General features: G+C 36.9%; 1 protein-coding gene across 4 annotated transcripts in view; it reads right to left on the minus strand.

Annotated features, from left to right (window-relative positions):
* Positions 1-26,451, minus strand: part of TRIM24 (tripartite motif containing 24) — a 94,876-nt gene that overhangs the window by 11,208 nt on the left and 57,217 nt on the right. For 2 of the 4 annotated variants that reach the window (XM_027101782.1, XM_027101785.1), the window contains exons 7-14: positions 24,757-24,903; positions 18,061-18,178; positions 15,309-15,577; positions 10,278-10,451; positions 6,224-6,397; positions 2,906-3,041; positions 1,339-1,411; positions 84-252 (exon numbers count right to left, since the gene is read on the minus strand). In XM_027101782.1, coding sequence (XP_026957583.1) covers positions 84-252; positions 1,339-1,411; positions 2,906-3,041; positions 6,224-6,397; positions 10,278-10,451; positions 15,309-15,577; positions 18,061-18,178; positions 24,757-24,903 — 1,260 coding nt within the window. The remainder of the gene's footprint in view (positions 1-83; positions 253-1,338; positions 1,412-2,905; positions 3,042-6,223; positions 6,398-10,277; positions 10,452-15,308; positions 15,578-18,060; positions 18,179-24,756; positions 24,904-26,451) is intronic. The other 2 variants (XM_027101783.1, XM_027101786.1) reach the window with 2 other exon arrangements.

Genomic DNA, 26,451 nt, shown 5'->3' on the forward strand with positions numbered 1-26,451 from the left:
TTTTTATCTCCTACGAGCTATTTAAAAGTTTCTCTCATCCTATCCCTCAAGTAGGAGTAGTATTGCAATCATAATATAATTACATTTTGAGCCCTAGATTCTTCATCTGATTCTTGTTTCACTATAACAACAGGAAAATCATAATTTTCAGGTGGTCCACTGTTTTCTTGTTTTATTCGGATTGGCTCCAACATGACCACTGGGACTTTGTGTGTAGAATCAGCTCCTGCTGGTTTGCTGGAAGAGCCAGAGCTATAAGTATAAGAAAAAAGAAAGAAAGAAAGAAAGAAAAAATCTAAGAAAGCTACCTTAAGTATCTTAAAACAAGGTATAATAATAGCTTTTCGGAGTAATGCTGTATCTTCACAGCAATGGTAACTATGTTACATCAGCAATAAATGATACATAACTGAAATGCATCTGCTGTATGCAAAACAGTTTCATTTATGTATAAAAAATGTGCCACATACTAACCTATCAAAATGGTTACATTACATACCTGGAAAGGTATTTAAATAAATTTAAATAAAACCTGAATTAAAACTGACTTCAATATCCTGAGGCTCTAAAATTGGGCAGCCAGATCTTAGAACTATCTTAGAATTAGAATCTTTTTTTTAGGATTTTCCTTTCATTCTCTAGTCAGTGACAAAGAGAAGTCTAGGCTCACATTAACGATTTACTGTCACAAAGTGTGAAGATAATTAACTAGGTTCATAATTTACTGGTGTTCTGCTATTTTAAAAAATGTAGTGCAACAAAAAAGCCATTTACAGATAGCTACTCTGTTCTCATAGGATTAAAGGCAAACTTTTCCCCTTCAGAGTATGCTACTTCCATACAATTAGGAAAGTAAGAATTGGGTTCACTATCTAGGAGAAATTCGCAAGCATTATGAGTGGGTGTGTAACACATAAAATACAGTTTCAACAACTGTAAAACAGAATCAATGTTTGGTTATTAGAAATGTCAGAACACCAATTTTAGCATAAAATTATTATTTGTTTTCCCTAAGTTTTTATTTGTGCATGTTCCTATATAGTGCAGTGTGTTACACAGACTTCATTTTTGTTTTTTCCTTGCTATTATACTAAAGTCAAATGTATTTTCTTATTTTCAACAGATAAACATTTTTGTATCTTTAAAGATAAAATTGTACTCTACTAAACCCATTGATTTATTACATTAACATATAATATACAATAATTATTAAACATTTAAAAATTAAAAATAAGGGAAATTGCTTAAAATGTATTGAGTACCAAAGCATGCTGAACACTGGCGAGAGAAATCTAGTTACAGATTTTATAGGCTAGAGAATAAGTTAAGTCAGTTTACCTTCCTCGGCTCCCAACGCTGGAGGCACTAGGTGAACGTATTGGTGGGTGTACACTTGTCATAGTAACAGGTCCTGAGATCATACACATTCGTAAAATGAATTAATAACTGTATTTAATTCCTACTCAATGTTCTCACTTAGTACTACATTGAAACTGGAAACACATAATGAAACTATATAAAACAAGAGTAGCTGCTGAACTCCCAGCACAGTCTAAAGTCCCCCTAAACTGGCAGGGCTGTTCAACCTCAGCAGTACTGACATTTGGGGACAGATAATTCTTTGATGTGGGGGCTGTATGTGCATCGTAGGGATGCTGAGCAGCACCCTCGGCCCCTACAGTTATTAGATGCCATGGCACCTCTACATACTCAGCATCCAGGGGTGTGACAATCAGAAATGCCTGCAAACACTGTCGAATGTCCCATGTTAGAGTAACCAGGGTAGGAGCTTAGTGAGGACGCTAGTGCCAGCAAAAGCTACAGAGGACAATAAAAAGTTGGTAGGGCTGGTATAAAAGCAGTCCAAGAGAGAAAGCCCCACAGAGGCTAATGAACAGAAGACACTGAAGCAATGTATAGAAGATACTTTGTCCCTTGCCTGACACTGAGTTAGTACTGGATAAACGTTAGTTTTAGTAATAGTGCCAAAATGGTTTCCAGAAATGTTTTGTCAAGTTATACTCCCACCAGCTATGTATCAGAGCATTTGTCCCATCACATCCTCATCAATGAGTATTTTCACTATTTAAATCTTTGCTTATTCAATAGTTAGAAATTATGTCTTTTTGAGTTTATAATGACTACTGGTGAGATGGAACCACCCATCTTTCTTCCTCTCCCCTGTTTTACTAACTAAATGTATTTCCTCTTTAGGGAATAATCTACTCATGTCCTTTTGCAATACTGTGTACTTTCCTTATTAATCTGTATGAACTTGTTACATAATTAAACAGTTTCTCTACCACATTTTGTCAACAATTTCCTTTCAGTTTGTTTATGTTTTAAATAAGTACCTCCTTTAAAATTCGACAACTGCTTAATTGTGCTTGTATGACTGGTGAATGGCATAAGAAATTCTCCTCTTTCCTTATTTTGGTCTAAGTCATCTAATTTGACAAGGTCTCCGCGAGTAGCATTAGTCAGAGTGCCTCTCTCTTGAAGGAAATAAGTAGTTGTGTCCAAAATTCTTAAACACAATTAAATAGCGAAAAAAACCACCAAAAAGAGTGATTGTCACTGATAAATTTTGATACTAGGAAAATTCCATGCAAAAAGAGATGATACTACAGGCAAATTATCAAAAAGAGAAAGTACAATACTAATTTCCTCCTGGGAGCACTATAGTGCCCATAAGTTCTATTCAAATTGAAAATGTACAGAGGTTTAACTTTTGCTTCCCACTTCGAAAGTACATTAATTTTAAAGAGTACCCAAAACACAGACCCATTTTAATCATCCAACAGAAAAAGGGAGGAGGCATAGGGTGATTTTTTTAAAAATTATTATAAATAGAATAAAAACTGAAAAAAAAACACTAATAAAAATTTTAAAAAGCCCACTTTACCTGTAAGGCCTGGAGATGGCACTGATGAATTCGGTGACTGGACGGTTCTGTTTGAGGGTGGTCTTGGCTGGCCATGATCTGTACTAGTATCTTTCCTCACAATATTGTCCAGCATAATAGTACTTGAGCAGTCAATCTGATGAGAAATTATTTCACGGCATTGTGACTTTGCAAGTTAAAAGCTACTTTAAATTTATAAGAAAACTTTAATAGTTTAATTATTATCAGATAATAAAACATGTAAATATCATATTTGAGAAGTTCTGATCCATACTTTCCCCATAAACAACCTTGAAAAAAAGCTTTCACACTTCTTAATATTTCACCTTAGTAAATATACTGAGTCACACTATTTCAGAAGTCATGAGCCAGGAGAAAAGAGTATTGTGTGCTACACCCTTAAAAATTAAAACAAAATTATAAAAAGAAATTCTAATAATGTTTCTTAATTTATTTAAAAATAATAAAAGGTACCAATTTAAAAAAAAAGCAAACTTGGTGAGAAGAGTAGCACAGTTTCACATTTTGCAAATTTCTTTATTGTCTGGCTTAATAACAGCCAACTGGAAACTTGTATCTTTTACTCAGTCTGCTGAGATGTGTGGTTTTGGCTGAAGAATAAGAAGAAAATCTGGTCTTACACAGAGAGGACCTTGTAGAGCCTCTAAAAAGGTTGTACGGACCCCCATGTCCTTGGCCCACACTTTGAGAACCGATGCTCTGGTATGCACTAGATTGATGAGACAAGTCTACGCATAACACATTTTCAGAACACTAACCTCACTTAAATACATTCTTAATGTTTGGTAGGAAAAAACTGATCCCTTAGAGATTCCTGCTTTAATGCAACAGGTATACAAATAATTGACTGCTTTCCTAATTGACTGCTAAGCTAAAATATCGATAAATTTCTACTGAATAAGACTTTAATACTTTAGATGCAAATATTTTTTTAATTTTTTCATTGATGAATAGTTGAATTACAATGTTGTGTTAATTTCTGCGGTACAGAAAAGTGATTCAGTTATTCATATATATATTGTCTTTCATATTCTTTTCCATTATGGTTTATCACAGGATACTGAATATAGTTCTCTGTGCTATGCAGAACTTTGTTGCTTATCCATTTCTATATATACCAGTTTGCATCTGCTAATCCCAAACTCCCAATCCAACCCTCACCCACCCCCCTTTAGATGCAAGTATTTTTAATGCTTAAATATACCATTTATTCCTCAAGAACGTTTTTGTGATTAAAATCCAATTTAATAGTTCCAGCCTTTCTCAATCAAGATTCTCCAAGAGAATTAAGTTCTACAGTCCGAGGGCATAGACTGTATATAATGAATTTACTTCTCGCCTCTGCATCTAGAATGGTACTAGTTATGAACCATCCTTGGGAGGACTGAGGAAATAGTCACTCAAATCAGTTTCTTTATTCTGTGGTTCAGATGAGGAATTTCAGTTGAGAAAGCTGGTGGACAAAGGGTCATCTGTATCTGAGGACTGCAGAGGAAAATTTACTTTCTGTGGGTCCTCTTTCAGTAGGGGAAGGAGGAAGTACACAGGGTTATTTATGTTTAATATTCTTTGGGCACTACCTTGGCCAATACTTTTCAGAGAGTGCAAAAAGTACTGGAATGACTAAATTTGTTAGATCTTAATGTAAAAAAAGTTATTTACATTGTGGAATAATCCTAAAAGCTAAAATAAAATTATAGGAATGACAAAAAAAGTTTCCCTATCGATTGCCTATGCATGAAAAATACACGTACTCTACCCATTTAAAGTATAAACAATTATTTTAAAAATGAAATAACTCTGGTAAGGTTAATGATGCAACTTTTAGGAAATACTAATTGATCTCAGTAACTTGAAAAACAAACTAAATAATACAAAATTTTAGATTCCTTCACATCCTACAAGATTTCTTAAAAGTTTTTAATGTCTGTATGAGTGATTACCTTAAGCTTATAAGATGAGAAAAGGTAAAACAAGTATCAACTTATGTATAAAGATTTGTTTATTCAATGTTATATTTTCTGTCTTTGAAAAATATTTTTTAAAAAGTCATACTGACAAAGAGCTTAGAGGGTAAATGTGTTTAATTTAAATAAAAATGAAATCAGAGGTAATTTTGCACTGGTTAGTAAATGTTATCATTTCTCTTATTATTATTATGATTTTTATTTGAGGGGAGCTTTTCCTGTGCCAGGCACTGGGCTTTACTTGCATTAGTTCATTGAGTCTTTTTTTTTTTTTTAACATCTTTATTGGAGTGTAATTGCTTTACAGTGCGTGTTAGTTTCTGCTTTATAACACAGTGAATCAGCTATACATATACATATATCCCCTTATCTCCTCCCTCTTGCGTCTTCCTCCCACCCTTCCTATCCCACCCCTCTAGGTGGTCACAAAGCACCAAGCTGATCTCCCTGTGCTATGCAGCTGCTTCCCTCTAGTTATCTATTTTACATTTGGTAGTGTATCTATGTCCATGCAACTCTCTCACATCATCCCAGCTTACCCTTCCCCCTCCCCGTGTCCTCAAGTCCATTCTCTACGTCTGTGTCTTTATTCCTGTCCTGCCCTTAGGTTCTGCCCTTCAAAACTAATTTCTTTTTTTGATTCCACATTTACGTGTTAGCATACGGTATTTGTTTTTCTCTTCCTGACTTACTTCACTCTGTATGACAGACTCTAGGTCCATCCACCTCACTACAAATAACTCAATTTCATTTCTTTTTATGGCTGAGTAATATTCCATTGTATATATGGACCACATCTTCTTTATCCATTCATCTGTCGATGGACACTTAGGTTGCTTCCATGTCCTGGCTATTGTAAATAGTGCTGCAATGAACATTGTGGTATACATGACTCTTTTTGAATTATGGTTTTCTCAGGGTACATTTCTATTATTAAACTTGTCTCCATCTCTTCTGGCGTCTTAAATGTTAGACTCCTTCTCTAACCTTATTCTATTGTAATATATCACATTCCAGCAATTCAGCCTTCCAGTACCTCCTCCCATGTCCTCACCCCTTCCTTCCCAGCTTAGATTCCATAATCCATCACCATAATCATTCATTTACAAACACTTTAACTCCAGTGCCCTGAAAGACATTCTGTAGTATGTTCAAGTGTTAATATTAATCTTTTTATTATTCCTGCTGTTACCATATTTCTAAAGGATAAAAACAACTTCTAAACACAAACGCACAGCCTATAATCCAACAAGCCCATGCCTTTTACCAGATCCAAGTTCACTTAAAATTTTTGAAACAGAGTCTTAGAATAAATTTTATGTATACTTACATCTGGAAGAGAAGGAAGATTATAGGGACCTCCCACGGGTGAGCTCAAATCAATCATAGGTGACCCAAAAGCCTTTCCATCATATCCTGCTGCACTAGTAATGGTGGGACTGGAAGGAGTAGAGGACGTGCTGTTGGCAGCTGATGGGGTGGCCTGACCACTGCTGACCTGCCACTGTGGTAGCAAGAAGGAAAGAAGAAAGGTGGTCTATCAGCAGGCCTGTAACGTAAAATGTCCATCTAATCCCTGTTCCAGACACAAAACAAAGTAAAAGACACAGTCTGCTATTTGAATTCAACTGTAATTTTAATGGAAAGGGGACAGGACACAAGTATATATAATTTTCATTAATCCTGTCCAAACGTAAAAAATAAAAAGAACTGATTTGTACCAGAAGACAACAGTTAGTATTCACAAGAAAACCACAGCACCCAATCTTGGAAAGCTTACACATACTGGAAAAGAAATATAAACATGTACAAAGCAACTTCAAGGTAAAGATGGAGGGCTGAAAACATACGTTTTCTTCTGTCCCTACCTGATACACCTGAAAGTAAAATGACAGTTAAGGGAATTTTTTTTTGAAAAAGGCACTGACCCATAAAGACAAAGAGAACAGGGGAGAAGACAGAAATCACATTTTGGAAGCTGGAAGGCAAATGGACAAAAAGCAAATGAATTAGTCGTAGCCAATTGGATAAAGCTGAAATCTAAGCTGGCAGTGGGAAAAACAGAGAAGCAAATCAGTATATACTGTAGAACCCCTAAGAGCCTGAGAATTAGAAGCATAAGAGGTGAAACTGGGACTAAAAACAGGATGATCTGTTGAGAGTCTGTTTAAGAAGGATTAAATCTCACGTTCGTTTCCTACTTTATCTGTAGCTACCCCAAGATAATAAGGACCACCTCCACCTCTGCAAAAGAAGACTGGAAATTAATTTTCTAGAATAGGTAAAATAGTCTTTGGGCTGACGAGCATCAGGCTCAGCTGAAGGCAGAATATTGCACTTGGGCTTCCCCAGTGGCACAGTGGTTAAGAATCTGCCTGCCAATGCAGGGGACACGGGTTTGAGCCCTGGTCTGGGAAGATCCCACATGCCGCGGAGCAACTAAGCCCATGCGCCACAACTACTGAACCTGCGCTCTAGAGCCCATGAGCCACAACTACTGAGCCCACGTGCCACAACTACTGAAGCCCACGAGCCTAGAGCCTGTGCTCCGCAACAAGAGAAGCCACCGAAATGAGAAGCTGGTGCACCGTAAGGAAGAGTAGCCCCCGCTCGCCACGGCGAGAGAAAGCCCGCGTGCAGCAACAAAGACCAAAAATAAATAAATTAATTAATTAAGAAAAAAAAGAAGCATTGCACTGAAAATGACGAGTAAGAAACCATACAGACACTGAATGCCGAGCTTCCTGCCCACTCTGCCTCCGGCCCGCTAATAATCTTCTTCCCCCAGCTGGCTTCAATGAGCAGCCAGGCCCTGCATTTCAGGCATGAAACAGAAAGATCTTTTGGGAATTGGACCACTACCTATGGACAGTGACCTTAGTAACTCTCCTAATAAACATGCCTAGCAAACCTCACGTAAGAGTGAAATTCAGCCATCAAACGTTAGCCCCCCACCCTGGCTTTCAGGTTTTTTTTTTCCTAAACACCCATTTCTCATATACAAACAGGTACTTAAGCATCAATAAACATCTGAGGAAACTCTTTGTCATTTAATGTTAGAGGCTGAAATAAACACATTAATAAAGGAACGCTACAGGGTATACAGAGATGAACCATGCTGCTATCTATACTTTACTTTGAAACCTATCAAAAAACGAGAAGGTTTGATTGACAGATGGATGGATAAATGGGTATATGGATAATAAGTGAGAAGGCAAATAGAGCAACCTATCCCCTATACAACTCTTTCAACTTACTATGTTTGAAAATTTTTATAATAAAATATTGGGGGGAAAAAAGCCACTAAGAGGTATCTTAAGACTATGCAGGGGAAAAAACTCCCAAACTCAGTTTCATTTATATATGGACTACACAATATAGAGTGACAGTGATGGAAATATTCTAACTTTGAAAAATCTAATTTACATGCTCCACTGAAAAAACTAAGTAAAAAACCCTGTGAATATGAATGTCATCTTTACCACATACCCACCCCTCGTATCCATCCACCTGTCTGTGTCTCTCTCTCTTCCTCCTTCCCTCCCCAGAATAAGCAGTTACAGTTGATGTGTATCTTTCCAGGTTTTTTCTATATATATATAAGTGAGATTTAAAAAACAAAAACAAAACCACAAAATTGAAAATAACTCACAAAAAAATCCGACAAAGTTTTTTGCCGTGTAATATACTTCGCAGATCATATATAGATTACTGCCTTTTCTTAATAGCCAAAAAGCATTTCCACTGTACAAGTATATTATAATTTGTTAAGCTACTCTATCAATTAAAACAAATTCCCCATTATCTTTTATCCTAGCTTGTTCATTTATTCATTCATGTTTAGACTTCTGACCAGGAAACATTTTTAAAAACCTTCTTAGAGTGCATGTCTACCCATTAAAAATAATACATAGGGAATAGGTGAGGAAATATTTGAGTACCCAGAATGTTCCAGGTGCTTTTATATACACTAACACTAAGTCTCAGCAAAACTCTGCAAGGTACTCACTCACTCTATAGTGGGGGCAAAGGAGATTTTAAAGAGTACACTTGTACAAGGCCACAAAAGTATTAGGAAAATAAACGAATTTAAGACCAAACTGCAGTCTGGTCCCTTTTCACCTCACCTCTAATGATGAAACAGAGATAGGTATAAATTTTATTGAAAATAATTAAAATATTATTTTAGAAAGTATTAATATTTTATCGAAACCAAACTAATTATAAACATATACACACACTTAGTATACGTACTTTTAGAATACTACTTTCAAATCATTTGATTAAAATGAATGTCACAGAATTATGGGAATAGCATCATATTCTTTATTTTGGTCTTGGCAAAAAAATTAAACTGAAATCAATCTACTAGTCCTAAGCTGGAAAGGCTTGACACAAGTACTTGGAGAAGACAAAGCACTGGGAGAACTTTTTGAAACAGTGTAATAGGGCTTCCCTGGTGGCGCAGTGGTTGGGAATCCGCCTGCCAATGCAGGGGACGCAGGTTTGAGTCCTGGTCTGGGAAGATCCCACATGCTGTGGAGCAACTAAGCCCGTGCGCCACAACTACTGAGCCTGCACTCTAGAGCCCGCGAGCCACAACTACCGAAGCCCACGCGCCTAGAGCCCGTGCTCCGCAACAGGAGAAGCCACTGCAATGAGAAGCCCATGCACCTCAGCGAAGAGTAGCCCCCGCTCGCCACAGCTGGAGAAAGCCCGCGTGCAGCAACGAGGACCCAATGCAACCAAAAATAAATAAATAAAATTTATAAAAAAAATAAAAAAAGTGTAATACCTAAAAAATATTTTTACCTGAAAACACTAAGAATATATATATAATATATATTATAAATTTATATAATACAAATATAAATTATAACTTAGATAAACATTAAACCTTCTAAGAGTTAATATATAACCTTAAATATTAAACTTTATCAGATGTATACGTACTACATATTAAAACTGTGTGATACTAAGTTTGTGCCCAAGAAGTCTCCCTGAAACACTTTGAAGATTTGTTTATTGGTCTCTCTTTAAGTATGCAATCTGTATTTGTTAGAATAATTCTGTCTTAGGAAATTTAATGCACTCACCTAAACGCTACACACATTAACACTGAAAAATTCATACCTATGACTCACCCTCCTTCACTTCTGTATAGTGGCTTGATTTCTCTTGTTAATTACAAAGCATCAAGATCCTCTCTTAGCTTTGTCTCTCTCTATAGGGCAGTCTGTAATAAACTTTGTAATCCACATTTATTTAAAAAAGGAAAAAGCTTACTCTTGCTCTTTATCGCCATTGCTCTATCCATAAATTCAATGTGATTTGGAAGTAGAGAGAAGCAGAACAAGCAACTGTGGAGAAGTAAATATATATACCTGTTTTATGGCTTGTTGAGCCAGGAAAGCCATCTGCAGGGGGTTGGGCTTTATTGCTTGTCGTGGCGTACTCTGGTTTGGTGGATATCTTAGCTGTTGAGGATGAGGAGGAAGAACTGGTCCATTGGGTTTGGGGCTGTGATTCTGAAAATTTATCAAACGTGGAGGAGGTTGCTAGAAAAAAAGAAATTCAACCAACTCAGTGACAATCATCTCCTGAAAGACAAAGTATGAAGAACTCCATTTTATAACTTTTACAGAACGACAGCAATTCTCTCACAGATGAATCATTTATTAAAATTACAGTCAGGGTACGGGGGAAGGGGACAGCCTTCCAGAATGTGTATAAGCAATTTAAAGAAAAGAAGTTTTATTAGGAAAGACCCTTGGGAGAGGATTTTCCAGCTGCAAGTAGGTTAAACTAGGATTAGATCTAGGCCACACTGGGAAGTAGGGAAAATTTGTCGTTGGTATTCTTCTAAGTCCCTGATGATTATATTCTGTAAAGAACTGCCCTCTTCAATCTTCCTAAAACAATGTGATGGTAGAATAATTACTAACATTTACTGAGTAGTTATTACATGTCAGGTACTACTTTAAGTGCTTTACATGTGTTAACCCATTTAATCTTCACAATGATCCACTAAGGTAGGGATTACCTCTGTTTTACACAAAAGGGAACTGAGATATAGAGAATTTAAATAACTTGTCCAAGAGTAACAAAGATAGGAGGAATGGAGCTGAGATTTGAACTCAAGTCCTCTGGCTCCAAGCAGTAAAACATAAATAATGAACAGATGAATATTAATAACATTTAAAAATTAATGAATCGGATCTTATTGCGATCAAACTATGTGCCAGGCATTGTGACTGGCATTTTACATGTGTTATCTCATTATTACCCTCCCCTCATTTTACAAATTAGGACACTAAACATTAAAAAGCTGGGATAAATTGAAAAAAGTCACACAGCTCGTTAAAGGCAGCACTAAGGCTTTAATCCAAAACTAGTCTGCCATTTCATTACCCAAACAGGTTTTGGTGTTTAGCTGGGGGTTAAGGTACTAATTACGGCTTAGAGGATGAGTCTCTCTAAAAGAAAACAGATTTTGAAAGGACACCCTTCAAGGACAACACTGGTTGATTATAGGGCAGGGTAGGGGCTGGGAAGGCAAGCCTAGTTTGCTCAATAAATGCTAGCCCTAGAAATTGAGACCAGTGTTCTAGAAAAAGGTAACCGTATATGCCAGTCTCACCTTGACTACCCAATTCTCTCTAAGGTTGGCAACTTATTGCAAAGTAAATACTTATTTTCAGGCTATCTTAACTGCATATGAATAAGAACTTCTCAGAAAGGGAACTATTAACTCCCACATTCAAGGTGGGAAAAATAAATGTGAAATTTATAAAGGCTGAAATAGCAACATCTTAAACTTTGACACTGTGAAGGCAGACAGCCATAAAGTGTAGCTCTGCCCTCTTTTTGTTCTTTTCCTTCTCCCATTTTTGGAATTCATCTCCTTTCCTGGGTAAATTATTTCTCTTTCCCCTCTCTTGCAAATTAGTTGGCACTGGGTTCACCGTCAATAACTTTCAAGAGTGACCAGCAATTACAGACCCAATGAAAAGTAGATTTAGACACTATTTCAAGATCAAGGGAAATTCTTGAAATTCTATTCTTCTGGGTGAAGAACAGAAAAATATTAGAGAAAACGAGAAAATGAAAAAATCTTATAAAAGCGTAAGCCTGAAGCCATAGCAATTCTCTTCGATTCTTCTATTAAAGTTTTGTGACTTGAAGGGTTTTATATCATAGAAACACAAACAGAGAAGAACTGGGGAATCATAGTGGAAAACTTCTAAGTTAATCAAAGAGACAATTTTTTAAAAAGTGGAAAAGCACCCAAAATGATCCTTAAGGGAGAACAAAAGTAGTTACAGAAGTCTTCTGCCTCCCCCTGCCCTGAGATTTATATATTGATTCAGTCAAGAAATGACACTTGATGCCAGAGTACTGTACTGTGTGAAAAACCAGTGTGGGACTGGGTGTCAACTCTCCCATCAAGGAATCCCAGTGTGGTAAGATGTAAGGTGATTTTTCTTTCCTCTCCCAAACTGTTACAGTTGATTGAGTTAATTTCTAAGAACCCTGTGACAGGAAAAGCAACTTGAAAGAATAAGACTAGCAGCTAGTTATGAGCATAAAAGAAATAGCAAAACCAGTGCTATTTTAATTAAATGGAATCAATTAATTTGCAAGAAGGAAAAAAGGGAGAGAATAGAGAAATATAATTGAGAGCTTAAGCAAACTGACATATAATCATCACTATCCTCACCTTCACTCTAAATACTTTTATTATTACAGGTTTTCATTTTATTCTATGTCAGTATAACCATGAAGCATAGCAGATGTCCTTCTAACATCCACCCACTGTTTAGGAAATTAATGTATACATATGAATGAGAGTTATCTCCAGAGCAGTAAATCTAGCCCGGGAGTGACAACCATTATGTATAAAATAACATACTTAGATCTAACAAACTTAGCCCTGTCCATTAGAGTATGATAGAGTATACTGTACACCGCTCAATAAACAGAGATGCATAATGTTTATCAAGTTTGTACCACTCAGTCATATAACTATGTATTCTAGCTCTGTATCACACAACTCTTTAATCATTCAGATTACACGGCTAATCTTCAGAGGAAGAAATAGGGAACTACTGTATAAGTGATTTTTAGAAGGAGGCCTTTAAATTGACATGGGTCCTATTGGACAGATGTAGAGTATGATTTGAACACACCCACAAAGAGGCACACACACACCCTGCTTACAGACATTTTCCCACATATATATGCAAATAAACTGTTAGAAAACTAAGAAAGCAGGTGGGTAGAGCAGTGTGAAAGTTTACAGATGAGGGAAAACTGATGAGTGAAAAATGTAGGAGTGGGTATTTGGTACAGAAGAGATAAAATGAGAGATGAGAGTACTGGAAGGAAGTTCGGGAGTCATTGAGAGAGGACAAAAAGAGAGGTGTGTGAGGTAATGACCAAAAGATGAGAAAATGACTTTACAGTTGATCTTTGAACAACACAACATGGGTTTGAACTGTGCAGGTTCACCTAGACATGGATTTTTTTCAATAGTGAATACTTCAGTACCACACAATCCGTGGTTGGCTGAATCCTCAGATGCAGAACAGTGGATACGGAGGAACCACAGAGAGAGAGGGCCAACTATAAGTTATACATGGATTTTCAACTATGTGGAGGGTTAGCGCTTCTAACCCCTGCATTGTTCAAGGGTCAAATGTATTGGTAAGTGGGAAAATTAGGCTGCATAATAAAGATTGTACATTATATATATCATATAGCAGTAAATCCTAGAGAGAAATAATAAGATCAAAAGAAAATTTCTGAGATAAGCAGGCTAAAGGCTTGATCAAGGTCACTTCTGGTTTGTCACTGCTTATATAAAAAACTGTTTGAGAATGTGACCAAGTCACGGAGTTATCTATTAAAATGCCTCAGTTCTTCACTCCTTAGTGAAAAGGGAATTAATACAAATGACGGATTTATCTTATTTCAGGTTAAGTATTAAATAAAAAATCACTTTAACATCTCTCGGACACAAGATAAATAATCATGCAAATGCTTAGCACTAGTCACTTAACAAGTAATTATTTTCTCTCTCTTTTCCTCTTCACATTTATCTTCAGAACAATTTGGGTGCTCTGCAGTCTACCTGCAATATGTCACCCTGCAGCCTGCAGAGGTAGTGACAAAATTATTCCTCAATTTTCTTAACAAAATCTCAACTCTGCCAGTTGCACTCCTGATATCGAAAGCGTACATGTCTTTTCCCATTGAACACTCACCAAACAAAGACCACTTAAATTGCTTGTTATTTACTTCCTTTTAAAACCTGGGTTAAAACAAAGTTCAAGAGGAATAATCAACTGGTCATGCTAATATTCTCCTGGATTTGACATGCCTTCTTAATCAAATTACTAGACAGCCACAAACTTAAAATACATCACACCTCAGGCCTTCACAGAAGCAATTTAACAAAATCAGTATCTACATATGCCCACAACTTTTATTCAGGGTTGAAATAAGTCCTATGAAAATCATGTTTTGTAAAACTGCTACCAAAAAATGCTATTATGCCATTTAATTGCTTTTTCATAAAGAACCACATTATATATTCCTCTTAGTGCTAGAAAAATACTAGTAAAAAATTTCTCCTAATGGCATGTTCCTTTTAATCAAATAATATAGATATTATTCTTGTTTCTTTTTTGTTTGGCTGACAAAAAGTTGAGCTAAGTTTTGCTCTCAAGCATGATGAGCACCCTTAGCCTAGCTCTGCATGCTTTGAGTATTCTTAACACTTATTAATCCCTCTGCCATTTCATTTGTCATTTACTGTAAATCAGTTCAAATTCTTCTGAGAAATAGGGAGTATAAATTAATAAATAAAAGTAACTGAAAATAACAGACAATTTGTATGGATTAAAATAAGAATGGTTCTTGGAACATTTGCTCAGAAATAAAGTTTGAAAAAGGTAGACTTCTAACGAATCAAATCCTTGCCCTTTTCTATTTCATTTTGTCCTAGTTTCTAAGATGCAATGTGATTTTCTAAACACTGCATCCTTACAGAGAAGAGATAACCTAAAGTATTAGTCATCCTGAAGCACTAATATAAGAATTATGAATTACAGGTACACAACTTTTCCCATCAATCATATGCACTGGTTATTTAAGAATGGAATCATTTATCCTCTTATAATCTGAAGATGAAAGAGAGCAGATGAGAATAGATGTCCCAATTAAATAAACCATTAATTTCTTTTTGAGAAGGGCTAAAATCTAGAGTTAAATCAGGGATCCTTAATGTGATAAATTTTTATAAATTCATATATTTAAGTCATGGATGAAAGATGCCTTGGTTATTTTAGGAGCTGCTGAATACAACTGTACTATAATTATCTAAGTTAGGACAGGCCTGCTTCCAAATTTACCTGATGAGAGATGGAAGGTTGCTGGATGGGCCCCTGCATTCTAGGGTTTGGTAAACCCACAGGTGCTGGCCTCCGTTGCACCTGTTGCCTCTGAGCCATTACCTGTTGCTGCATATGCTGGAGTCGTAATTGAGCTAGGCTGATCTGTGTTGGAAACTTGGATAACTGGTTTGAAGATAAACCACCTGGTGGCTGTGAATTCTGTTCCATGACAGGATTCTGCTTAGGCATTTGTGGTTGACTCTCTTTATCTTCGATTACTAAAGAACCTAATTAAAGAGAAAAGGTTAAGTTCTAAAGATTTTCTGGTAGTGAAATACCGTATTTTGTAGGGCTATTTTTACTGATCTTCAGAATTGCCAAGGAGCTTCTTTTTCTCTCAGGAACCCTTTATACTCTTAAAAATAGAAACCCCAAAGAGCTTCTGTTTATGTAGGTTCTATCAATCAAAATTTACCATATTCGAAACTAAAAATGAGAATTAAAAACATTTTTCCTCACTAATTCATTTAAAAGTGACAACCCATAATAACACATTTTTATGAAAAAATACTTATTTTCAAAAAAATGTAGTGAAGAGTGGCACTATTTTACATTTTCAAACATCTCTTTAAATGTCTGGCTTAATAGCTGAACTCTCATACCTGTTTCTGCATTATCTAATATATTGTTTAAATATATGAAGAAAATCCAGCCATACATGGATATGTACTTGGAAACAGGAGGCCTGTCATCACCTGAAGGAGCCTCAGACCCTACTTTGAGGACTGCTGTTGCATATCAAAACACAACAAGCAAACCTGACATTGGATCTAAAAACAATACCACAGTATTTCTGATTTAGTTATCTCTCAAGTTCTTTACACCTTCAGAGTACACTGTTAGTTCTCTGATGGAGAATACTCTGCCTTATAACTATACTGTTAGAGTTTAAAGGTACCTCTAACAGGTGTGGTCCAAGCATAAGGCAAAGCTTGATTTCTTCAACAGCAGAGACTCAGTTAAATGTTTCTGATGTAATAAACATATGCATCCTAAAAAATACAGTTATCATTCATTAAATACTTACTCTGTATTAGATACTGCGACAGTAGGTCTATGTATATTGTTAAAGTCCTCTGTACAGATAAGGGATTTAAGGTTCAGAGAGATTGAACAACTTACCCAAAGTCACAAAGACACTAACTGAATATTCATCCAAATCAACATTTTTCCCTTGTAGTCTTCTATAACATATTTCTCAGAAGCCGTAAATAACCAAGTTTGGGACACTTGTCTCCTTAGAAGATTTAAAATGTAAATCTCATTGTAAATGGCAATTTACAGAGCTGTATAGGACAGCTCTGAGAAGTCCTACAGTAAAGGATATTGTTTTACAAACTCCTCACAAATAGATGTTTTTGTTTTCGCTGTAGACTTAGCTAAAACTATATCCATTTATGTGTATACAGTTACACATATTCTTAATTTTATTTATGTTTACATCATGTGGTCTATATTTTAAATGATATGCTTACAAGTACATACAATTCTACATATGACTATTTGTGTGGATATATAACTGTGACAGGTTCTCTATATAGCTGCATGTATGGTGGAGGGTAGGAGATAGTTAACTTATATACACGCTTTGTATTAAGATGCTTCTTTTTAGTTACATAGGTGAGAGTGTGTATGATTCCAGTTGCTTGCTACGTATCAATCAATCAATAAATATGTGCTTCTAGACTGAGCTGCAGGAGTCAACTTATGACCTTTCCTTCAAAGGGTCACCTTATTACCATTCCTTCTGTTCTTCCCATGTATGAATGAGGTTTGTGTAAGCCTATTTCTTCCTTTCCTGGTGTGTTCTGAGAGCACTGGCTCTCTCTCCAGCCGTTTCTTCCTTTCTTATCCAGAATCTAGCTTAGGGAATGAGAGAGCAACCATCTTTCAAGATTTTGAAACAAAGTCAATGAGCCCAAAAACTGTCATCAAAGGGAATACTGGTGGTTGATGAAGAATGTATATGGAATTCTTAAATTTTTGTTTCTATAGTCTCCCTGTGAGAAATTAAGAAAGGAGGCAAAAACTGAAGACTTTTTCTACTAGCACATAATGTAGCAAGTACTGCCTGCAAGGATATTTGATGTTACCAAATGATACCATAATGATAGTCTCCCTTTGTGATAACTCAGTGCGCTCTAGTACTTAAAATTTGGGCACTTATCTGTACGTATAGTACACTTCAGTTAGGAGGTTAAAAATTATATAATAATTACATAAAAGGCAAAAGAAGAAAAGAGAAGTCTTCCCTAGCTAGATAAAGCAGCCTGATGACTGGCTCTCAAGAGTAAGTAAGCCAATAATTGTATGAGAAGTCCTGTTTTAACAGAAAACATTCTAAATATAAAAAATCCTATATTAATGGCAGTCAAGAGTTTTATCAACCATTCTGATAAGTATGTAATTAACAGTACAAGCAAGATTCTATGGGAAAGAAAAAAAAAACCTCCTAAATCCAGAAATCTAGACACCCTGAGTCAATATAAAGGATGTTTCATATCATCCACATATTTACATGTGTGTTTATATTCATGCATGTGTCACGCATATACACACGCTAATGAAATACTAGTGAAAATTCCATGTACTTAAAACAAGATGATAAACACACTTTGGGGGTGGAAGGGAATACATTTTCAATAATCTCATAATCATTAAGAGTTCCAGAAACAAATGGCACTTTGAGAAAATGTACATAACAGCCTACCTAAATTGATAATATTTTGAGCCCAGAAACTAGGATCACAGTGAAATTGGATGGTATTGTTGGTCACTGGGGAAGCATCACACCTTGCTCGAAGGAGGTGCCGTAACCGGTATGTAATCTAGAAGAAAGCAGAGAGACAACTAAACATCAAAATCTTTATTAGCGGGCTTGCCTGGTAGTGCAGTTGTTGAGAGTCCGCCGGCCGATTGCAGGAGACACAGGCTCGTGCCCCGGTCCGGGAAGATCTCATATGCCGCGGAGCGGCTGGGCCCGTGAGCCGTGGCCGCTGAGCCTGCGTCCGGAGCCTGTGCTCCGCAACGGGAGAGGCCACAACAGTGAGAGGCCCGTGTACCGCAAAAAAAAAACAAACACAAAAAAACACAAAAAAAACTTTATTAGGCAAGTAATTTATTAAGTTCCCAATAAATACACAAAAAGTGGTCTCTGTATCATATGTATGCTAACACAAAATAAGCAATCATATATATATATATATATAAAAGTTATAAAAAAGTGGACATACAACGCAGTTTTCCTTCCAAAACATGTTATTAGTTTTGAGGTACAACTCAGCTATACTGTTGAATACAAAAAACTAACTTTAACTATCTTAAAGTTAGTTTTTTGAATTATTTAAACTTCACAGAAGCACCAACCAAGTATCTGTAAAATAAAAAATTTTCACAAATTCTGCTCTTTTATTTATTTTACTTACTCTTTCAAAGAAGGATGCAGAATTGAGATTAGGCGGCTAATGAATTACAGAAAATACAAAATACTCTCTGCTCAGGAAACATAAGTACAGCTCATAACTAGGCCTACGAGTGGGATGGCTCTCCTTGCTCCCATGCTGTGAATCTCGGGTCATCACACCACACCCCCCATCTCCTCCACACTGCAGTCCTCAGTGAATACTCAGTCACTCTCCCTCAGTCTTGAAGAGTTTAGCTCCTGGCTCACCATCACCAACGCCAACATTACTCCTGTCTTAATTCTTGATGATTTTATATCCAACTAGATGATCTTTCTTTCCAGCTTACTCCCTTCTAGTGCCCAGATACCAATAAAACCTACAAACCCTAAAGGTCCTATAAACCTTTGCTCTTAAAATTTTCCCTGTCCTTCGACCTCATGTTACCAATACCCTTACCCTAGCCCTCCGTTTCTCCTTATCCGGCTCAAATCCCAGGGTTAATCCTCATAATCATTTCCTGGTATATACCCTCAACCCCTCTTTCTCTCACATGTCAAACTACACATACTCCCTTCCCTCTCCTCAACCTTTTCCCCAAACAACAACCAACAAACAACACTGGTTTAATCTAACTTTTGACTCACTATAATTGGACTGATAAAGGGACTGACCAAACTTCAAACACAGCCTGCTTACTTTAGGTAGGGCCCTAAGGTTGACGGGCCTCTGGTCCTTCATGTCCCTACTCTCCTAAATGACTATTTCAAACCTCCTTTCTCTTTTCAAATCTCCAGCATCTCCTCCCCCATTCTCCATCTCAGCTGATGGTCCTGATTACGGTTCACTGAAAAAACAGGAACAATCAGGGAACTTCCACAAACTTCCACCACCTACCAGTATTAGCGTTCCCTCCTATCACAATGGATTAACTGGCCACGCTTCTAGCTAAAGCCAATCCTTGCACTCGTGCAATAGTGCCCAACACCCTCTTGCCGACACAAAGACACTGCCCAGCAATTCTCTCCCCTCTCCTGTATCCATCAAGTTTTCCATTTTACTGCATCAGTCCCATTAACACATAAACATGTTTAACTTTTCCCAGCTAAAAACAGAACTCTTGGCTCCTTTTCTCCCGCCATCAACTGCTCTCTTTTCTGGCAAAACTCCCACTTTTCCTGCTCTCTTTTCTGGCAAAACTCTTCAAAAGACTCATCTATAATGTCCCCCGTTCCTCTCCTCCCACTCTTCCCTGAAACCATTCAGGCTTAGTAGCTTTTCACACAGGTGGTCACTTGGCCCTCAGGGAAGCATTTTCTTCTCTTGGCTTTGAACAAACTATGATCTCATGGTTTTCCCCTTATTTCACCAGCTGCTATATTTTAAGGCCGCTGAGAATAGGTTTGTGTCCCAATGTACCATCTCAGTTTCCATTGTTGGTTCTTTCACATCTCCCACACCAGGAATGTCCCAGGGCCCAGTCTTGCAACTGCTCTCTTTTCTCCTGCACCCACATACTTTAAGTGATCTCATCCAGTCTCATCGTTTATCCGACTCTTAAATTTATATCTCAAGCCTGGACCCCTCTATGAACTTGCACTTCCAATGGCTTGCTCAATATCTCTACCTGATTCTCTAACAGGTACCTCAAATTTAATATGCCTAGAAGGGAACTCTTGATCCTTCTCTTCAAGTCTACTTGTCCTATGATCTTCCCCACCTCAATTATTGGCAACACTATTTTTCCTACTGCTTAGTCCTTGGTTCCTTTCTTTTCCTCATGCCTTATGTTCCACTTGTCAGCAAATCCTGTTGGCTCTATCATTAAAAGATATGGACAATCCTACCAATTCTCCCATTATCAACTCTACTGTTACTACCCTGGAAAAGCCACCTCATTGCAGTAAGGTTATAAATAGTCTCCCTTATTTCTCCCTTGCCTTCAACCACCTACAGTTTTTTTTCAGCGGCCAGAGTAATTGTGTTAAACTGTAAATCATATTCTGTCATTCCTCTCCTCAAGTCCCTCCAATGGTTTCTCATCTCACTTAGATTAAAAACCAAAGTCCTCATAATCAACTACAAGGCTCATATACTATTTGGCTTTCCAGTACTTCTGACCTTACTCATCCTAGTGTCTGCTCATTCACTGTGTTCCACCCTCTTAGGCCTACTTGCTGTCCATATCACAAATAACTCCCACCTCAGTCTTTGCACTTGCTGTCTGTACTTGTGCTCTGCATGAATACTCTCCCCGAGTATCTGCATGGCTTGCTTCCTCACTTGCTTCAGGAATCTGCTCAAATATCACCCTCTTTAGATAGAATTCCATAACTAAAATCACAATCCTACCCCAATGCTCCTCGACTCTTCCCTTAATTTACTTTTCTCTAGAGCACTCAATACCATGCAATGGTCTATACATTTTACTTATTTTGGTATTGTGTATCTCTCTTCATTAAAATGCAACTTAAAAAATATTTATTTATTTATTTGGTTGTGCTGGGTCTTAGTTGCGGCTCACGGGTTCCTTAGTTGTGGCACATGGGCTCCTTGGTTGTGGCAGGCAGGCTCCTTAGTTGTGGCATGTGAACTCTTAGTTGCGGCAGGCAGGTGGGATCTAGTTCCCTGACCAGGGATCGAACCCAGGCCCCCTACATTGGGAGTGCAGAGTCTTAACCACTGCACTACCGGGGAAGTCCCTAAAAATGCAACTTCTTGAGGGCAGAGATTTTGCTTTGTTTTCTGTTCCCTTAGTACTCAGAATGCCACCTGATACATAACAGGTATTCAATAAATAATTTTTGAATAAATAAGTTTGCTTCATTCGATTGCTAAATTATCTTAAATAGCTACAATAAATTCTGTGTAAAAAAACGTATTTATTTTGGGACTACGTAGAATACATGGCACAGTGTTTAGCAAACAGCACTCAACACAATGTTCTTTTGCCTAAGTTTTTCTACCTTTCTTAATTTTTTTTGCATCTTCTAATAATTCTCATTATAAAACATGCTCATAATATGCTAAGCAAAAGAATTATGGCAAAAACTTTCCTATGAGGAGTCATAAACCCTGGCTACTGTAAAAGATAAATAAGGATTAATTAAATATACTTGTTGATCCCTTCAGATGTATCTGAACTTAAACTCAGGTTTCACACTGAAAACTTAGCTACTGTTCAAAAAGCAAAGGACAAAATTATTTTTAAAACTATGGAAGATGTCAAAACAGCTTTTCAGATGGCAATACTGTATACTTTCTCCTTTCTATTGAAGTTAAAATAAACTTAAAAAAGAAATTTAGTATTCGAGTTTCCAATCCTGTAAAATATAACATAAGGTTTTGTCTACACTTATTTATAGCTTCTGACAAGAGATGTTATCTGCTACCTTATTTATTTACCATCAATCTTTCATTGAGTTCCTATATATCAAGCACTGGGTAACACAAAATTTTTACCCTTTAAGAAGTAAAAAGTCTAATGAAATTCACAGAAAAATATGCAAATGTAATAATAGTAGATAAAAATCAGTAATAGTATTGATGGATATATGCATAAGGGCTTTGTAAACACAGAGAAGGGTAATCCAACCCAGTCTTGGTCATGGAAGGCTGCCAAAAGGAAAGGAAGACACATCTAAACTGAACCTGGTAGTCTCTACAAAGATGAGGATTTACTCAGGAGAAAGAAAAAGCATTCTAAGAAAGGCTAACAGTACCCAGGCAAAAGACCATGACATTCTGAACCCTGAGGACTAAAAGCAAGGAATTGTCGATGAGATATTCAGGAAACATAAGTCTTTGAAGATTAATTATATGGGAGGACGGGGGAAAGGGAGTAAAAAAGATTGTGGATTTCCCTTTTACTACCTATACCTTAACAGCTTCCTAATCACTAGTATTATAGAAATATCTATTGCTAGTAAAAAGAATACTGTGTTTTACTCTCCTGGTCTCTTCTGTCGGTATTTCTTGCCTTCCTTCTAAATAACATAAGGATAAACTCAATGTTTAACAGATGACAGAAGAATCCTAAGGAAATACTGTGAAAATGTTTTAAAATATATTTAAAACTGGACTTCTGAAAGGATCCTGCTATTCCAATGGGTTTGGTCTTTTACTGATTATAATTCCTATAGCAAAAAAAAATGAACTAAGAATTACAAGCTAAGCTTGAAATTTCAGGCCAGCAAGACGTTTCTTTTTAATTTTTAAGCATATAAAAGCCATCATTAAAAAAATAACCTTAGTAAACATGGCTATATTTATGAAGCATAGAAGCTCTAAAGGACAGAGTTGCATAATATAGTGACTTTCAAATTTTCTGAGGTTAAAAATCCTTCTAAATGTTTAAAAGTAATCACAAGCCTTAGCTCTGCATTCACTATAGGTAAATTATTTTACTAGCTATATCTGCTGCTAGTGATGTGATTGGGTTCCACAGACTTTTAAAAATTAAAAAACACAATTTAGTAAATCAGGAAGCTGGTAATACTGGTTGCTTATGCTTCACTGTGTTTATTTTCTCCTGTGTATAATATAGAGACCAATCTTCCTCTCTCCTATTTTAAGAGATCATTGTGCAGATTAAGTAATCCCATCTTCGAGTTTGTACTGTTTTCTTTGTCTTATAATCACAAACAAAATCATAGAATAAAATCAGAGAAACAAATTCTTAAACTGATAAGGAGATTGAATATCTGATTGTGTGAATAACATGCTTTCTTACACACATACGAATAAAAATATTCATAATGGGTCTAGTTGAAAAAAAGACAATTCTCTCATTTTCTCCTTTTATCCGTTTTGTTTGACTTACAGGAAAACATAAGTAACAGAGAAGGTATGTACTGTATAGAAGCTGTTTTTCATTAGACCAATGAAGCAGTAAAAAGGAAGAAAAAGAAAAAAAAGACTCAAGATTGACCACATCATTGATAATTATGAAAGAAAATAATCTTAAGAGTTGAATACAATTCATGATTAGGAATACTTATATAAATCAGTTTTCTAATAAGTTACTCAATATTTGAACCTAGTTTACAGAAGTTTATCCTGAAGTGCATTTCCTTATTTCAAAATGGTTGTAGAAAATTCCTTCCACAAAACTGAGTGGGTGAACAGAAAACAAATTTGGATGTCATAATTTGATTTCAAAGTGTCAATCTCTGTGGAATCTTTAATAAAATAAGAGTAAAGCAGGAGATTTTAAGAATGCTTATGTGGTGTGACTTCCACGGCTGAATGTCTTCTAGATCCTTTGCTACTAAAGGTGGTCTACGGAGCAGCACAGCAGCATCACCTGGGAGCTCGTCAGAACCACAGAATTTGGCCTCACCCCACATCTACTGAACCACCTGATTAGTATGCAGTGACCATATTTTCAGCAGCAAGGTTCTAGACTATTCTGAAAACAGCTGAACAAATGAGAGCCACTTTTCTCTAGCAATGGGGTTGAAATACCCAGCACCATATATCACTGACAGAGTAAACAACGCAGTACAGACAAAAGGAACACAGCCTTTGGGTTCAGGTGTCCAAGCTGAGTGGCCTTAGGCATGTTACTTAACTCTGTGCTTTGGTTTCATCACCCATACAATGGATGGATAGGTATACCTATCTCATAAAAATGATATAAATGTTTAAATAAAATATTACATGGAAATGCTTAGGATTAGTGCCTGGCACACTACAGGTGATCAGGAAATGTTTACTCTTATCTTTATTGTTAGTATTAAGTTCAACTGCCACTAAGACAGAGAAAACTTGGAAAAGAACAAAACAGGAGGGATGATGGTAGATTAAAATTGAAGATACGCCTCAATCATGGCAATATAAGATTTTTTAAAACCAAAATATTTTGATTGATAAAAATTAGAAAAAGGTAAAAAGCATTTAAGTACAGACTAATGAACATTTCTAAATTTTAAGCATTCTAATAACTCCATTGTTTCTCTCTGTATTTTGATAGTATGTTAAATGCCATACTTAGTTTATCTTACCAGTCGCTTGCTATAAAGTAATGCTGTACTGCTGCCACTGGAAACTGCCCATTTAGAAAAATGCATGACATGTTCCAACTGTTTAGAAAGTCCAGCCACTTCCTGCTGCTGTTGCATAAGTTTCATTCGATGATCTTTTGCAAGACTCTGAAAAAAAAAAGTTTCAAAATTAGTTCTGCATGTAACATACATTTTAATGGTCATCATCAGATTACCCAATTAGAATAACCATTATTAGAATAACCTCTAAGAACCCAGGTGATAGCAACCTATCCCTTGGTACAAAAGCTCATTCTCACTGAAGTAAAAGCCGTGCCCCCAGTGCCGTAGCCACCACCAACGCCACCCTGCCTCTGCTGCCTGCCCCTTCTCTCCAAGGCCCTTGGTCTGGTTGTACATATTTTGGGATGCAGGTTTCTGTTCATGCATCTTCCAGTATCCAAAGAGGTACAAAACCGTGGATTAGCTATAATACAGTAAATGCCCATTAAATTCAATACTCACAAATAAAATAGATGTACCATCCAGCAATCAAGTAAAGTTACCAGATCACATGATTTACTCAAGCACATGATTTCACCTTTTAGGCATTCTTATCCTGATTGCAACTAGCTTGTGCCAAGTCATGCCACATGGTAGACAACATTTATGCTTTGTGTGTAGTAAAAAAAAAAAAAAAAAGGAAGCAGGCTTCCCTGGTGGCGCAGTGGTTGAGAGTCCGCCTGCCGATGCAGGGGACACGGGTTCGTGCCCTGGTCCGGGAAGATCCCACACGCCGCGGAGCGGCTGGGCCCGTGAGCCATGGCCGCTGAGCCTGTGCGTCCGGAGCCTCTGCTCCGCAACAGGAGAGGCCACAACAGTGAGAGGCCCGCGTACCGCAAAAAAAAAAAAAAAAAAAGGAAGCATATAATTTTTGTCTATTGAAAATTACCATGGGAACCAATTGATATAGTGACTAATGGTACCAATGCACTCTCAAAAAAAACTACAGAAAAGCAGACTATAGAATTTCTCTAAGGGAAGTATACAAGCAAGAACATAGGTTAGTCACAAGTGGAAGAAAAACCCACTGAACCTGTGCTATTTTAAAGGTCTCTAACCTCAAATCTCCTTTACCTGGCAAGGAAAGGAGGAGAGAACAGGACTTTCTACTAGCTCTAAAAAAAAGTTTAAAAGTAAAATTGCTACACTCCAATATGGAATTATATTCTCAATAGAGAAAATGAACCTAGATCCTGGCCCTAGTTGGTTTCAAATTTGGAAAATACACATATGCTAAACTGAATTAAGTCATTGCAGTGACTATCAGTGGCTTTGTCGTATCTAATTTTAAGTCCAGAGATAATTTACTTATTAGGCTATTTCTGACCTCTGTAAAAACTAAGCGTTACTTTGGACACATTCTAGAAAGAACAGAAATTCTGTTGACTTTTAGGGATGTTGCAAATTGAGAATCAGAAGCCCAAGTTTCTTGGTCTTCTATAGTAACAAACTATTTGGGTCTGGAGTCTTAGTAAATACTGACTACATTTATTCGCCTTAAAGAAGGATTCTGTGGGGCTTCCCGGGTGGCGCTGTGGTTGAGAGTCCGCCTGCCGATGCAGGGGACACGGGTTCGTGCCCCGGTCCGGGAAGATCCCACATGCCGCGGAGCGGCTGGACCCGCGAGCCATGGCCGCTGAGCCTGCGCGTCCG

Source organism: Aethalodelphis obliquidens, unplaced genomic scaffold (assembly GCF_003676395.1).
Source record: "Aethalodelphis obliquidens isolate GAN/ISIS:26980383/991018 unplaced genomic scaffold, ASM367639v1 scaffold5, whole genome shotgun sequence".
Classification (NCBI taxonomy): domain Eukaryota; kingdom Metazoa; phylum Chordata; class Mammalia; order Artiodactyla; family Delphinidae; genus Aethalodelphis; species Aethalodelphis obliquidens.